At 35.4% G+C, this 15,725-nt stretch overlaps 3 protein-coding genes across 5 annotated transcripts; all 3 read left to right on the top strand.

Annotated features, from left to right (window-relative positions):
* The first annotated feature begins 1,836 nt into the window (after positions 1-1,836).
* LOC145616104 (histidine-containing phosphotransfer protein 1-like) lies at positions 1,837-3,152 on the top strand. Its single transcript, XM_081670811.1, has 6 exons — positions 1,837-1,896; positions 2,073-2,194; positions 2,326-2,394; positions 2,488-2,553; positions 2,953-3,025; positions 3,108-3,152. The coding sequence occupies exons 1-6, from the start codon at positions 1,837-1,839 to the stop codon at positions 3,150-3,152; spliced, it is 435 nt and encodes a 144-aa protein (XP_081526937.1).
* A 1,239-nt stretch (positions 3,153-4,391) lies between these two features.
* On the top strand, positions 4,392-8,387 carry LOC145618231 (uncharacterized). 3 transcript variants are annotated; one of them, XM_081673002.1, is made up of 9 exons: positions 4,392-4,782; positions 5,964-6,048; positions 6,261-6,377; positions 6,718-6,782; positions 6,870-6,958; positions 7,063-7,142; positions 7,296-7,407; positions 7,809-7,928; positions 8,010-8,387. In XM_081673002.1, the coding sequence occupies exons 1-9, from the start codon at positions 4,485-4,487 to the stop codon at positions 8,193-8,195; spliced, it is 1,152 nt and encodes a 383-aa protein (XP_081529128.1). In that variant the 5' UTR covers positions 4,392-4,484; the 3' UTR covers positions 8,196-8,387. The 3 variants fall into 3 exon arrangements, with proteins under 3 accessions (XP_081529128.1, XP_081529129.1, XP_081529127.1); XM_081673003.1 differs by lacking the exon at positions 4,392-4,782 and adding an exon at positions 5,252-5,641 and having other exon boundaries at positions 6,870-6,946; XM_081673001.1 differs by lacking the exon at positions 4,392-4,782 and adding an exon at positions 5,253-5,641.
* A 588-nt stretch (positions 8,388-8,975) lies between these two features.
* On the top strand, positions 8,976-15,686 carry LOC145618385 (uncharacterized). Its single transcript, XM_081673158.1, has 7 exons — positions 8,976-9,127; positions 9,526-9,599; positions 9,872-10,021; positions 10,152-10,225; positions 10,549-10,667; positions 14,901-14,984; positions 15,276-15,686. Exons 2-7 carry the CDS (start codon positions 9,593-9,595, stop codon positions 15,397-15,399), a joined length of 558 nt encoding a protein of 185 aa, XP_081529284.1. The 5' UTR covers positions 8,976-9,127; positions 9,526-9,592; the 3' UTR covers positions 15,400-15,686.
* Positions 15,687-15,725: the final 39 nt, after the last annotated feature.

The raw sequence follows: 15,725 nt of genomic DNA, 5'->3' as shown, positions 1-15,725 counted from the left end.
AAGAAAAAAGTCGAAAAGGGGGGAAGAGTTCGGATTCAAAGGAAATTACCTTATTTTGAAGCGGAATTTGCCGATCTATGAGTTCGGAGCGACGAATTTCGATTTCTAAGCTTATTGCTCGGGGAATCGACGAAGTTTTGATGCGGATTCTTGAGTTCTCTCGAGAATTTTGGGTTCGTGTTTGTGAAGAAGTGAGGAGAGATAGTGCGCCTCTTTAGTTTTATCTCCAGAAATGGAATTTGAGGGGCCGTGCTTTTAATTTCTTCTTAAATACCTCACTAAGTAACCGTTAAACACACGTCCCAATGATTAACTACCCATTATCCGTCCAACTTCCACAAATTATCCATCCATCAGCCGTTATCTCGTTAATGGCGGTTTAAATTTAAATCTTTTGGATTAATTAAATCATTTACTTCCCTCCTTTTTCTGGTTAATCAAAACCCGACCCGTCACTCTTCCAAATCGGGTCTGGGGGGCAAGTTGTTTGGGTCCAATTTAGTCTAATTGGGCCAAGTCATTAAATGATCCAATTAAAAGCCCAAGGTCAAGGTTCAACTCTCCAAATAATGCTAAAGTCAAGACCAGTCCATAAGGCAAGTCAATTGGGCCCAAGCCCATTTCTCCCATATGTGCAAAGGTATAAAAGCCATCAATATTACATTCACATAGACACACAAAGCCTCAAGCAATTAATTCTCTTGCATAGCTTTCTCTCTCTACACATTGTACTAACTTTAGCATCGGAGGGGCCTTCCTCGGCACCACCCCCGAGGCTAGTTTACGTGTGTTTGCTGTGCAGGAAATCTTCGGTCTATCATCACTTGGATCGAACCCAGTCTTCACCACCTTACTGGACCTTCAGCAAGGTCCCATTATTTTTACACGAAACAGATTCAATATTTTAGTACGAACTACGAAGTAATAGTTTGGCTCATGACCTGAATGGCTGAATTTATGCCTCAAATTCTTTGGTATCAAAGTCAACAGTAATTAGCTTAGGTGAACATGCTCATATATACGAAGTATATAGGTGAACATGCTCATATATATATTTGGATTTTTTTTTATAACTTATCAAAATTACAGTAAAACGCATCAATGCTTCCCTTAGTAATTGTAATTACACTAATTTAAATTTGTTCGGGTTCAAAATTATTATATTTTCTGATATAGTACGTATTAATTTATGGATATCGTAAATAAGTGACAAAATAAGAGAGGAGATGAAAAATGTTTCACAAGTTTGTAAGGATGGATCCATATTTATTGTATTCAATTCTTAACATAAGGGTCAAGATTGACACAACTAAGAAACTCACATTAAAATAACTTTTATATGTGCTGGAACATTTTCCTTGCATTGGCTAATATATACTGTTACTTCCTTAACTTAATGAGAAAAGTAGCAACATTTCAGTGATTTTAGGGGTGGATTGTGGTTAAAGTATTAAAGGTGAAGGGAATTTCTAACGTGTGCCCATAAACTTTATGATCATAATTATTTTGGACACTGTGACAAACCGAAAATAATGTTAGTATCACTTTGGATCCTCCACATTTATTTTGGAGTCTAAATCAAACCAATATATGTTTCCTTAAATGAATTTTATAGAGCATTCTTAAGAGCATTTCTGATTCTATATCACGTTTGTAATCAAGCTGTTATCTGATGCAATATATGTTTTTTAGGATCAGAATTGCAGATTACTTAGTTCATAAAATCATATTCATATCTCTACAATGCTTACAAAAAATATTTTCTAGGCTCTATCTTATATATATGCAAAATTGCTAATAATAAGTTGTAATTTCACCCATAATCTGGTACATAGTATGGCTTTGCCTATTGTTCAAGAATTGCTTCAAGACTATCTGAAGTCATTGCTAAAAGAGGTAGCCACATGATAGAAACATCTTAGTATGTATATCGATCGTGTTGAATCTAATTAGTGTTTGATATCTGACAATCTTAGATCTACTATACACGTGTGGTTATGTAACGTGTGTTTTTTTTTTTTTTTTTGAAACTAATAAGGATGATTGTCGTATGTTGTTTTTGTCGTTTGCAGGGCGTATTAAGTAACAATTTTTGTGAGAAAGTTGCACAATTAGAGTCGGAGGTCATAGTTGAGCAAATTTATACTTATTACAATGATATGGAAGCTCTCTTATCAGATGCAATAGATCTCACGTAACGTTATTTCTCTCTTGATATGAGAAAGATGATTTACGCCCACTTTCTAAATTTATACTATATTTGTTCATTGTCCCCTAATTTTATTGCTGATCAATTGTTTCATGTCACACATGAATTATGTGCAGCAACTTTAATAATGTTGATTATCCTAAAGTAGCCAAACATGCCCAAATCATGGAAGAGAAAAGTTTAAGGTATATTTATTTAGCAAATTAAGCATTAATTCACTCTTGTTGTTATTAAAATATTTTTAACGTTGTAATTCTTATTTTTATCTGAAACAACAGGATTGGGGCGGAGTATGTAAGACTTGCTTGTGCTCAACTTACTTGTGAAGATAAGGATAAGGAAAGGTAAGTAAATCAATTAATAAAGAATTCATCTAGTATAAGTTGAATCAATTCATGATTATACTATTTGTACATATTTCAAATTATTGCTCCAATTTGGCGATGATTTGATCAAAATATATATATATATATATAACTTAATCTACTACGAAGTATTTATTATTATTATACATATAATCTAAACATAAAACATGTATCATGCATATATATTGATAGCTTACTTTTTTTTTAAAATAAAATAAAATAAAAAAACCTTTTGTGTATCTAAATGGACTACAATGTTGTTGGATCCAATAATTTGTATTTTTTGAGTACCAATTAAATTTATGTGTAACATTAGTTCATCTTAACTTATTTTTTATTTAAGACAAACTTAATGTTTTAATTTTTAAAACATCATAGTTTGTCTCAAGGATTGAAGTGGATTAAGACGGAATATTATTATACAAAGGAGAAATTGGACACATTTGTTCAGGTATGTCATACGAAGTACAAAAAATGAATTCAATTTCTAACTTTGAGTTATAGTTTTAATCAATAATTTATTCATTATATAGATGGAGAGAAAGATTATCCGACTCAAGAACAAACTAAAGAAGTAAAGGATCGGAAGATATAAGCTTCTCCAAATTCCAAGATGTGAAGTACTTTTTTTTTTTTTTTTTTTTTTTTTTGACAAAGAGAACTATATAAATAAAAGCAAAATTACAACCTAAAAGAACTAAGTAACACACCTAAGCAAACCCTTACATAGGATTTGCTACTAACTATTACAAGAAGAACGAAGATCACATACATCTTAAAACCCTTACATAGGATGTGAAGTACTTGGAAGAGTCATGCATTTCTTCTTGTATATACTTAATAATATTTCGCCAAAGTTTGCATTGTATGTATAGAATTTAATAACGAAAGAGTAAACAGAGTGATTGTATTTTGTATGTAGTTATTATATTGTCCTCAAGATCACAAGATTTAATCAATTAAAAATAAATACAATGCAATTATCCATTTTATTAAATTATACACTACGTATCTCTACTTTATACTCCGTACATGCAAATTTTAACACTCAAATTGTTATCATTATATTTTTATTAAGAACGAAATGATGAAGATCAAATCATATGTACCCTTAGGATTATAAATAATATACATTTAATTAATTTCTTTTCCAATTTGATATTAATTTAAGAATGCGACAAAATCACACGCAAATTAGTGCTATACTTTTACTACCTCCGTTTCGCACTATCTGCAACAAAGGGTTATTATTTGTGAGATATAAAATATTCCTTTGTTGCAGATAATGCGAAACGGAGGTAGTATTTATATATTTTTTTTTAGCTCCTTATATGTAGCACTAAAGTCTATTTATAACATTTTCCATATTTAGAATTACTTATACATAAGTAATGACTAATGAGTCATTATGACTTATGAGTCTTGCTTCAAAAATAGGCATGTCTGTCTTTTAATATTCGTTTCAATACTTTTTTTATTTGTCCCTTATTTTTTCAGACTATTTTTAATTGTAGCAACCACAATTTTACTCTCTTGTCAATTTCGTATAAATTAAAAATTCGTTTTCTACCTGAACAACAAAAAGGGACATGGGAAATACTAGGGCTGACAATCCCTGACCCGACCCGAATCCGAACAACCCGAATTCGACCGGATTTGACCAACACTCAATATATCGTAATAATATTAAAATTTTAACTATTTTTGATAGTTTCTAAGCACAACTCGAAATTGATCCCAAATCTAACCCTAACCCGAACCCGACCTGCTGACCCAAATTGCCACTCCTAGCAACTTCCTTATCCTTCCAATCACACCACTTACACGGTTACACCTCGTCTCAGTGTCTCACAAGTCTGTAGTCTCTCAACTCTACTACACCTGATTACCTGAAAATTGAAATAGAGAAGATGTCAACATTTGTTCATCTAAACCCTCTAAAACCCATCAAACTCACCACCCCAACTCGCCGTAACTCGCCGTCACTCGGCCGGAGCTCAGTCCGGTGCGAATCGACGGCGGAGGTTGCGACGGAGAAGCGCCTTATCAAGGTGAGTAACGGCAACGATTCGGTGGAAATATGCCGAGTTTTGAACGGAATGTGGCAGACTAGTGGTGGTTGGGGACGTATCGACCGAAACGACGCCGTTGAAGCCATGCTTCGTTATACTGATGCTGGCCTTTCCACCTTTGACATGGCTGATCACTGTAACTTCTTTACCCCCATTTTTATGGTTTAATTTCGATTTTGCCATTCAATTTTACTGGTCATGGTTTTGACCACTTGGCCAAAAACTATCCTCCTATGTTGTTTTTTTGTTTAATTTATTAATCTATCAAGAAATTGTACGGTTGTACCCAACTTGTATACTTAGTAGATGCACCGAGCATCCGGGTGTACCTTACTATTGATATTTGATAGCGTAGCCATTATGTGGTTGATTAGAAACCAAAACTCAAATGACCGATATAGGCTATATTTGACCAAACTCAATGGTGCAACACAATCGAGAATGACTAGATAAATCAACTCCGACCTGATTGTCACCTCCAGACTTTTCGTTTTTTATAATGGCCCTAAATTGAAAGAATATTTCCAATTGTGTAAATATGTGAACTTTTGGAGGGGCACAAAAGTCAAAAGGCTTTTAAAAAACAAACGGTTGGCTACTAAATGAGGGATACAAGATAGGATACAAATACAAAAATTTAGCTCTTAATTTCCTGCATTTTTAGTATAGTATAAGCCTTAAACAGGCCAAAAAAATGACAGAAATCCTACCTTGTTCTTGCTACAAATTGGTGTTCACTTCTGTAAGAGCTAAGGTTAGGACAAGAAATGGTATTGGAGCCATTAAATTGAGGCCAATTTCATGTGTAGCAACTGATGGTGAAAAGAGTAGTGTTGTAGTTAAGAATGGGAAGGATTCTTTGGAAATGTGTCGTGTCGTTAATGGAATGTGGCAAACCAGCGGCGGGTGGGGGAAAATCGATAGGGACAATGCGGTTGATGCTATGCTTCGATATGCTGATGCAGGGCTTGCCACTTTTGATATGGCTGATATATGTAAGCAGTAAGATTGATGGGAAACATATGCAACATTTTGCAACTGAATAGTCTTTAAACTTTATCTTTTTTGTTCCTAACTAGAAATTATATATTCATATAAGAACTTGAATGTACACTTATATAGTTGTATAGCTAAATTTTTTTTGGTGATTACTGTTATGCATGCCTAATATGCAATTCCAATTATGCACATTACTTAAATAATGTCTGTATTATCTTTATATTAAAGGAAGCATACTTCTCTGCTCTTTATCTCAAGGAAGATTTTTTTGAAGATCAATATGATAGGAGATTCAGTTTGAACCTGTACTTATTTCAGATGGACCTGCTGAAGATCTTTATGGAATCTTTATAAATCGAGTCCGTCGTGAGCGCCCACCTGAGGTTTTAGAAAAGGTCAGAGGGTGAGTTAGAAATTCCAGACTACTAGTAATAATCCCTTTTTTGCTGGTTTATTGTCTTCAAATCATGAAGCAAACTTAGGGTAAGATTGTAGCATGCTTGTAAACTTCTGACTGTTGAATTCAAGAGGAACTCAGATATTTGATTGAGTTATTTTGCTGGTGTATCATATGGTTTAAACTTTAATGTTGCTTTTGACTGATTTCATTTGTAGTCTCACGAAATGGGTTCCGTCACCAGTTAAGATGACAAGGAGTTTTGTGGAGGGGAACATTGATGTTTCAAGGAAAAGAATGGATGTTGCTTGCTTGGACATGCTTCAATTCCACTGGTAAGGGTGCTCCAGATTTTGTCCTTTTCCATGCTGCACCTTTAAGGATTTGAATCCATATATTGTGATTTACGAAAGCCTTGGTATACTGTACCATCCCAAGCATTACATTTAAATTTTTTTTGAGAAACATGCTTCAAGTGTTTATTCAGCCAAAGCTGTAACTTAAAAAATGTTGATTAAGAATTGTGCTCAATCATGTAAAATTTAAGACACATGTCTGGTCTTATTGCTTTGCATATAGAGTATGTGATTTCAGATAAATTCTTGCCATTTTTTGCTGAATCCTGGCAGTTAGATACTTGAAGCTTCTGAACACCTCCTTTTCACTTTGAAATAGGTGGGATTATTCCAATTCTGGATATCTTGATGCGTTGAAACATCTTACAGATCTGAAAGACGAAGGTAAGGTTCCATTAAGTCTTTGTTTACCATCAATGCTAGCAACCTAAAAAGTCTCAAGGATTTCAATTATTAGATGTATGATTTCAGGAAAAATTAAGACTGTGGCTCTTACAAATTTTGATACGGAAAGGTTGCGAATAATTCTTGAAAATGAGATTCCTGTTGTAAGCAACCAAGTAAGTCAGATACTCAGATTTGTTGGTGTAGTTCCTTTTATGTGCAACTCCATTTTAAGGTGTGGGTTTTCAACTCAGTATGATTAATGCTTGAACTACTCTAGGTGCAACATTCAATTGTTGATATGCGTCCTCAGCAGAAAATGGCAGAGCTTTGTCAGCAAACTGGAGTTAAACTCATAACGTATTCTCCCACCTATTTTTTCATTTACCCCTTGAAAACATATCTTTACTTTCCCTGTTTAGCAATTTGGATCCAAAGGTCCATGTGATTGTAATGTAAAATGTATAATTGCTAAAGATATTTCAAAGCTCTTATATAATTATGTTTTCGTAGGTATGGGACAGTTATGGGTGGTCTATTATCTGAGAAGTTCCTTGATACCAATTTGGCCATTCCATTTGCTGGTCCTTCACTAAATACTCCCTCCTTGCAGAAGTACAAAAGGGTACGGATTTTCTTAGTGCAATCTTGTTCTAGCTTCATTTTCAGTGTTCCAAAATTTTTTTAGAAATGAGAATCATGCACTTTCCTGAGATGAAAGAAAGTAAACATACTTTAATCTGGAGTGATTTGGTGAATTATTATCAAACATTTGGAAGTGTTCTGGGTTTTACAGGTATATATATGGATGAAGCATTACAATCTAATCATTCAAGTAAAAGTAACATTATTTTTTTTTCTATTATCCATTTGCACCTTTTTTTCTCGCCGATGGTGTTATTAACAATTGAATGCATAACTTAATCTTTGAAAGTGTCCTTATTTTTGTGACAGCCAAGGGTTGTGTCATATTCCACTCTTTTGTTTTTGACTTGGGTGCATTTTGTTTTTCTGTTTATATGGCAGATGGTTGATGCATGGGGAGGATGGAGTCTTTTCCAAACGTTGCTTCAAGTGCTGAACAAGATAGCCAGGAAGCATGGTGTGCCCATTTCAACTGTTGCTGTTAAATACATACTAGATCAGGTAAAATTATTATCTTCATCTATGTATCCTAATATTGGTTTTGAGAAGCTGAATGTTGCAATATTGTTGGATCAATTGCAGCCGGCTGTAGCAGGTTCCATGATAGGTGTCAGACTTGGACTGTCAGAGCATATTAAAGATGCTAATGCTGTATTTTCTCTTGAACTTGATGAGGAGGATGTCGACAGCATTCGAGATGTTTCTAGCAGGGGGAAGGATCTGCTGAGAGTGATTGGTGATTGTGGAGATGAGTATAGGCGCGCTTAATATCAAGATAGAGTTGTTTATCATGCTTGATTGTTCTGCCTGCATCAAAGAGCAAATAGTATCATAATGAACATTTTGTGTAAAATACCAAAATTTTGTATATGGTAAAAAATCTTGTATAGTGTAACCAAACTTTTTTGTGATTCGTTTGTTTACAAATCGCTTTATTTATATCCAGCTATAAGTTGTTTACTTGCAAATATCGCAAATAGTGGTTCTGACTTCTTAGCATGGTTTGTCAATACTGGAAGATGGTGATAGAGAGAGAAGACTAGGAGGGAGCAATATGAAGGGGTGGGAGTAGACTAGTAAAGGGCCTTAAGAGTTAATGCATGGGTTGAGTTTGTGTTTGAGAAGAAGATGCATCAAGTTGCTATTTTAGAGTTTGACATTGCCAAGATCACTTTTTTTTTTTCCATTCAATCAAACGTGCTAATGTGTTTTACTCTATTGACTTGAACTATCTTGTTCAATTCATTTTCTCGAAGATTTCAACGAACTAACTTATAAAATTATAAGAGAACTTTTAGAAAAATAACTCACATGTGAATTGAGACTAATTGTCTTACATCAAAGATTCAAAGAGAGAATGACTAACATATAAGTCTGGTGGGCTACTCCACTTATCACCAATTGATTTTAAGAATTGAACATTAATACTCAGCTCACCTTCAAATATACTCGGCTCAAACCAATCGGAACTCAAATAAATCACGAGTCGGCTAGGCTTAGTAACACCCCTAGGGCCTAGGTTGGGCTAGAGTGCTAGAGTCTAAAGAACCCTTGTTGTGAGTGCTCAAGGGAGTTAGACATCGTTCCTAAAATACATGTAAGAGGGAGTACCCGACTGTACAATTGATTACTTCCCTCGCTTCTGCAACTTCAATTGCAGTGTCTCCATAATTTGTACTCATCACTTCCATTTTCTTCAGGTAAAATTTCTCTCCTCTTTTCTCTCTCTTCATTTGTGATCTTCAGGAAAAAATAAAAAACCCACCTTTAAAAAAAGAAAACAACGGAGAAGTAACCATTTTCTGCTCATCTTTAACCCCTTTGTGAATTCAAGCTTAAAGTTTATCCATTTGAATATCATGTTCAGTTTCTTATTTAGCACGATCATTAAGAAATGTACCAAAGTTTGGATTTTTCGGAATGCATATTACCTGTTTGATAAAATGCCTCTACGATATTTGATTTGGGTTCTTTCCCATTTCTTCATTCTTTTGTTCTTGCTTGTCTTTGATTTCTGGGGTTTTGAATTACGGTTTTATGTCATTGGTCAACTTTGTTCTATCTTATTTATCTTGTATTGCGTTTTGATGAATTTCAGGTTTTAAGTGCTGCTTTTTTTGTTCAACACTTACTTTGCAGCAAGTTAAAAGGAGCAGAAAACAAACATGGATGGTATGTGAAAATTTTCAACTTACACTTGCATCAATGTTTTTTTCTTACAATGGCTTTACTTTTTACTAGTTTGGTTTGAAATTAGCATATTTGGAAGGATAATTTGTTAGATATGCTTAAGATGTTTATCCATGTCAGAGATTTTAGTAAGAAATGAAGGTTTCAATTGAATTATTGCTATACAAATGAGAATGGATATAGAAAACAAAGAAGATCTCTTCTGTGATAAGGACATGCAATTAACTTCTGATTATTCTGTTGGGTCTATTCAGTCGATTCGCAGGAAACCATGGAGGAAACTATTTTGGTTGGTGATGATTTAATGACGGGGCCTCCATCACCTATCATTCCTCCGGAGATAGCTCCTTATGTACTTGAAGGTGTCAACTTATGCGATGGGTTGCTGAGGAATTTATATTTGTGTAAGATGCTTTCTTAGGGAATATGAAACATTTGATTAGAACTTTTTTGACTATTAGATGATGGTGATGTCCAATTCACCTAGAGCTCAGCGTTTTTTTTTTTTTTGGTTGTGATTTGCCTTTGTTGTAGGTTTACAGATCAATGATATTGAGCCATTCTGTCAAGATGAGATTGCTATGTATCGACAGTGTGCTGAAAGAAGAGTAAGATGATCTGATGTTCATAATATATGCCATTCCTTATTGTTTCTCTCTGTCCGAGATTTAAGCTCCTGTTTACATTTTGTTGTCAGTGCTTAGTGATAACTAATGCTTTAGTATTAATTTGTTGAAAACTATAATGCTTTAGTATTGCCAAAAGGATTGTTTAGAATTTAGATTGTAAATAACTACTGTAAATTTTATCTTCAAAAGTAGTTCCATAAAAATACAACATTTACTTCACTAATGTGTAACTTGATCAATAATGGTCAATTTTTATCTGTGAGACCTTGAACTCATCTTGCTCCCTACCTGCAATATAATAGGATAAGGAAATCAGGCAAAGGCTTCAAGAAAGTGAGCACAAATTAGGTTTATCAATGCCACTTGATCAAGCCAAGGAAAGAGCTGTTCAACTGGAATCAGAAGTCACTAAGCTGGAAAGGTACACAGTATGCGATTGGTTGGTCTTATGATATATCTCTTGTATTTGTTATCATCTGTCATCTATTTTGTGAAAGTGTAAAAGTTGTCAAAGGTTGTTTCATTGGCATAGGTATGACAAAGGCAAATCTAGGTTAGTAAAATCCATCTCATATGCTAAAAAATGCTAAGTACGGGATTAAGACAAGTCACAAAGCATAAGTGTGTGTTGGGATGTTGGATGGTACAAGGGGCCGTGCGGGATGTGCACAAGACATGTGCACCCAAGGACAAGGCATACTTGGTTCCGGGCACTAGTTACGACTCTCAAGGCCCTTAAGACATGATGATTAAGGATGAATGAGATAGTTTCGGGCACTATCTATGACTCCCAAGGCTTTTTGGGAACCCATGGAAATACTTGGATGCATAATCTCGCCGGGTGAAAAAAAGACATACACGAGATCGGAGCAATTTAGTAGGCGTATGAACCCGGTGTCAGAAATTCACGGAACACTACGGGATGCATCACAGGGTTATATAATATCGTTTCGACTCATATATGACCATTATTCGGCTACGTAAAGGCCCCGTGGAACCTTATAGCCAATACAAAAGGCGTGTACGAAAATGGTTAAATTGGATGCTTAAAGACTAATTGGATGATTTCACCCAACCAAATGGACTCCCGGGGGATATTAGGGTCCATAGTAATCATATCGGCAGTTTTTATTTCTGGCCCAAAAAAAGTCAAAAAGTGTCAAAATTGAAGGCTATTATCCACGTTTTTTGAGGATTTTTTGAAGATTTCGGGACCCGGTATCGAAAATTCTTGAAATGATAGGGGATACATTTTGGGGTCATATAATGACGTTTGGAACCATGTATGGCCATTATATGTTGTCATAAATGTCCGTGTATAGGCTTGAGTTCACGAAATCGGTGCAAGTTGCGAACAGGTAAATTGACCGTTTAAAGGCATATTGGATGGTTTTGTCCACCCAAATGGGCTCCTGGATGGTATTAGGGTCCATGATAAACATCTCGGCAATTTTTATTTCCGGGCGAAAAAAGGTCAAAAAAATCCGAAATTGAAGGCTATAATCCACGCTTTTTGAGGAATTTTGGAGGTTACGGGGCCCGGCGCGAAAAGTGTTGAAATCCTAGATTATACATCTCAAGGTCATATAATGCCGTTTGGAACCATATATGACCATTATATGTTGTCATAAATGTCCGTGTGTAGGCTTGAGTTCATGAAATCGGTGCAAGTTGCGAACGGATAAATTGACCGTTTAACGGCATATTGGATGGTTGCACCCACCCAAATAAACTCTTGGGGTCTATTAGGTTCCATGGTAAGCATATTGGCAATTTTTATTTCCAGATAAATATAAGTGGAAAATTGGCCAAAATTGAAGGCTATTTTCCACGTTTTTTGAGAAATTTTGAAGGTTTCAGGACCCGGTATCGGAAAGTCATGAAATGATAGGGGATACATTTCGGGGCAATATAATGACGTTTAGATCCATATATGGCCATTATATGTTGTCATAAATGTCCGTGTGTAGGCTTGAGTTCACAAAATCGGTGCAAGTTGCGAACGGGTAAATTGACCGTTTAAAGGCATATTGGATGGTTTTATCCACCCAAATGGGCTCCCGCAAGGTATTAGGGTCCATGATAAACATCTCGGAAATTTTTATTTCTGGGCGAAAAAAGGTCAAAAAAATCCGAAATTAAAGGCTATAATCCATGCTCTTTTGGGGCCCGGCGGCAAAAAGTGTTGAGATCCTAGAGGATACATCTCAAGGTCATATAATGCCGTTTGGAACCATATATGACCATTATATGTTGTCATAAATGTCCATGTGTAGGCTTGAGTTCACGAAATCGGTGCAAGTTGCGAACGGGTAAATTGATCGTTTAAAGGCCTATTGGATTGTTGCACCCACCCAAATAGACTCTCGGGGTTTATTAGGTTCCATGGTAAGCATATTAGCAATTTTTATTTCCGGATCAAAATAAGTGGAAAATTGGCCAAAATTGAAGGCTATTATCCACGTTTTTTGAGGAATTTTGAAGGTTTCAGGACCCGGTATCGGAAAGTCTTGAGATGCTAGGAGATACATTTCGGGGTCATATAATGACGTTTGGAACTATATATGACCATTATATGTTGTCCTAAATGTCCGTGTGTAGGCTTGAGTTCACGAAATCGGTACAAGTTGCGAACGGGTAAATTGACCGTTTAAAGGCATATTGAATGGTTTTATCCTCCCAAATGGACTCCCGGAGGGTATTAGGGTCCATGATAAACATCTCGTCAATTTTTATTTTCGGGCGAAAAAAGGTCAAAAAAATTCCAAAATTGAAGGCTATTATCCACGCTTTTTGAGGAATTTTGGAGGTTACGGGGCCCGGCGGCGAAAAGTGTTGAGATCCTAGAGGATACATCTCAAGGTCATATAATGCCGTTTGGAACCATATATGACCATTATATGTTGTCATAAATGTTCGTGTGTAGGCTTGAATTCACGAAATCGGTGCAAGTTGCGAATGGGTAAATTGACCTTTTAAAGGCATATTGGATGGTTGCACCCACCCAAATAAACTCTCGGGGTCTATTAGGTTCCATGGTAAGCATATTGGCATTTTTTATTTCCGAATAAAAATAAGTGGAAAATTGGCCAAAATTGAAGGCTAGTATCCACGTTTTTTAAGGAATTTTGAAGATTTCGAGACCCGATATCGGAAAGTCTTGAGATGCTAAGGGATACATTTCGAGGTCATATAATGACGTTTGGAACTATATATGACCATTATATGTTGTCATAAATGTCCGTGTGTAGGCTTGAGTTCACGAAATCAATACAAGTTGCGAACGGGTAAATTGACCGTTTAAAGGCATATTGGATGGTTTTATCCACCCAAATGGGCTCCCGGAGGGTATTAGGGTCCATGATAAACATCTCGGCAATTTTAATTTGCGGACGAAAAAAGGTCAAAAAAATCCAAAATTGAAGGCTATTATCCACGCTTTTTGAGGAATTTTGGAGGTTACGAGGCCCGGCGGTGAAAAGTGTTAAGATTGTTGAGGATACATCTCAAGATCATATAATGTCGTTTGGAACCATATATGAACATTATATGTTGTCATAAATGTCTGTGGTAGGCTTGAGTTCACGAAATCGGTGCAAGTTGCAAACAAGTAAATTGACCGTTTAAAGGCATATTGGATGGTTGCACCCACCCAGATAAATTGTCGGAGTCTATTAGGGTCCATGATAAGCATCTCGGCAATTATTATTTCTGGGTCAAAATAAGTGGAAATTGGCTAAAATTAAAGGTTATAATGCACGATTTTGGGTTAGTTTTGACATTTTTTCAAAAAATGAACTGTATGTGTTTGATGACTCCAGGGGTCATATAAGGAGGTTTGAAACCATAAGACACCGATAAAGATGTCCATAAAGTACCAAGAATGAGTTTTCACTCTATTTTGAAATTCATGAAATATAGTGATGTCATATAAGTGTAATAATGTGATGTGACTTGACTATAATGATGGCATATACATATAATGATGTCATATAAGTATATTGAAGTGATGTGACTTAACTATAATGATGTTATGAAAGTATATATGAAGTGATGTGACTTGATTATAATGATGTCATATTATGTCATAAATTTTTAATGATGTGATGTCCTAATATGACATGACTTGACATTAATGATGTCTTGTACTTGTTATAATGAGACACCACCAAGGCCCTGATATAATGGTTTGCATATTATTCAATCATCCTTGAATCCAGATTCTACAGATAGGTCAAGCTCTTCCCAAATTTAGTCGTCGCTAGAAACACATCTTTAACTAATGTATTCTAGTGCATCTGTACTTTAGATACGCTGATAGAAAATGGCCAGAGAAAAGCCTTTATTCCTTCCCAAGTTCCAGTTGCTACAGGAAACATAATTCATGTATGCTACTGTATCTGTTCATTAGTGTGTGCTGCTGTATGACAAGGGTATGTAACTAGCACAAACCGTTTAGCTTTAATATCTAGAAGAATATTTCTAGGTTACAGTGACAAATATGAAAGGTTGGTGCTTCATTGTATGTTTCCAGTTCCACGGTAGGATGGCAAACACAAAGTGCTGTCATTCAAACTATATGGTGTATGTAATGAGACATTCTCTTTAAAACTTTCCGTTCTGTCATACCTAATTATTTTGAAATGATTTTCAGGCGTTTGATTCTTGCCAGTGGAATGGAAGGTGTTGAAGGATTTCGCCAAAGATGGAGTTTGCATGGGTGTCTCACGGACATGAGGTAAAATCTAGTCAATCCATGATCCTGTGGTTCATCTAGGATGGTCAAAGATGCATGCTTCCATTCCAACACCCTCCCCCATTTTCCTCCCCCATCCATGTACATATAGTAATGCAGTTTAGAATATCTGATGGTAAATTGTTGAGTAACGATTTGAGGTGTCAGTAATTGATCTATAGGCCTCTTTAAATAATTGGGAAAAAAACTTTGTAGTAGAATCTTCACAACTGTTTAATAATTATTGCAATTAAACTGAATTGCTTATAAGTTAAATTTTGGAATAATACACAGGAATAGATTGGAGTCCTTAAAGCAGGGGCTGGAAAAGAGAGAGCCCAATGAGCCAACTCAGACTCCATCAACCAAAAAATGGTTTTTCTGGACGAAGAAAACTGAAGAAGCAAAGGACAAGTGACTGAAGTTAGACAATTTCGCTACAAGATGTATTGTCATAAGGGAAATTGAAATTGTTGAATTTGATTCAGAGCCGTAATGCGGATACATTTGTAGCTTCATTCTTGAAGTCCAGTTTTCATTAGATTCATTGTCTTAACCAAACACATCATACATATCTTAGGTTACGATGTCATTCAACTTGTAGTTTGAAGATTACTCTTGCACATTTTTGGTATAGTTTGAGACTCAGATGTAATAAACGATAATATATGGAGTAATTAAATATAATTCTATAATTCAAAGCTATATTATTCTATAATTCAAAGTTTACTTCTATAAATAATT

The sequence above is a fragment of the Chenopodium album genome, chromosome 26 (genome assembly GCF_948465745.1).
Source record: "Chenopodium album chromosome 26, dcCheAlbu1.1, whole genome shotgun sequence".
In the NCBI taxonomy this organism is placed as follows: Eukaryota; Viridiplantae; Streptophyta; class Magnoliopsida; order Caryophyllales; family Amaranthaceae; genus Chenopodium; species Chenopodium album.
Note: the sequence above shows the minus strand (reverse complement) of the source record. Positions and strands in the feature narration are given on the sequence as shown.

Excerpts from the sequence above, each read along its gene's own strand:
- LOC145616104 (XM_081670811.1), top strand. The coding sequence starts at position 1,837 with ATGGCTTTGCCTATTGTTCAAGAATTGCTTCAAGACTATCTGAAGTCA. Across the intron at positions 2,554-2,952 it reads GAAGATAAGGATAAGGAAAG|TTTGTCTCAAGGATTGAAGT; the intron begins GTAAGTAAATCA and ends AAAACATCATAG. Across the intron at positions 3,026-3,107 it reads AATTGGACACATTTGTTCAG|ATGGAGAGAAAGATTATCCG; the intron begins GTATGTCATACG and ends TTCATTATATAG.
- LOC145618385 (XM_081673158.1), top strand. Across the intron at positions 10,022-10,151 it reads GCTGAGGAATTTATATTTGT|GTTTACAGATCAATGATATT; the intron begins GTAAGATGCTTT and ends CCTTTGTTGTAG. Across the intron at positions 10,668-14,900 it reads GAAGTCACTAAGCTGGAAAG|GCGTTTGATTCTTGCCAGTG; the intron begins GTACACAGTATG and ends AATGATTTTCAG.
- LOC145618231 (XM_081673001.1), top strand. The coding sequence starts at position 5,341 with ATGACAGAAATCCTACCTTGTTCTTGCTACAAATTGGTGTTCACTTCT. Across the intron at positions 6,959-7,062 it reads TTCCTGTTGTAAGCAACCAA|GTGCAACATTCAATTGTTGA; the intron begins GTAAGTCAGATA and ends GAACTACTCTAG. Across the intron at positions 7,929-8,009 it reads TTAAATACATACTAGATCAG|CCGGCTGTAGCAGGTTCCAT; the intron begins GTAAAATTATTA and ends GATCAATTGCAG.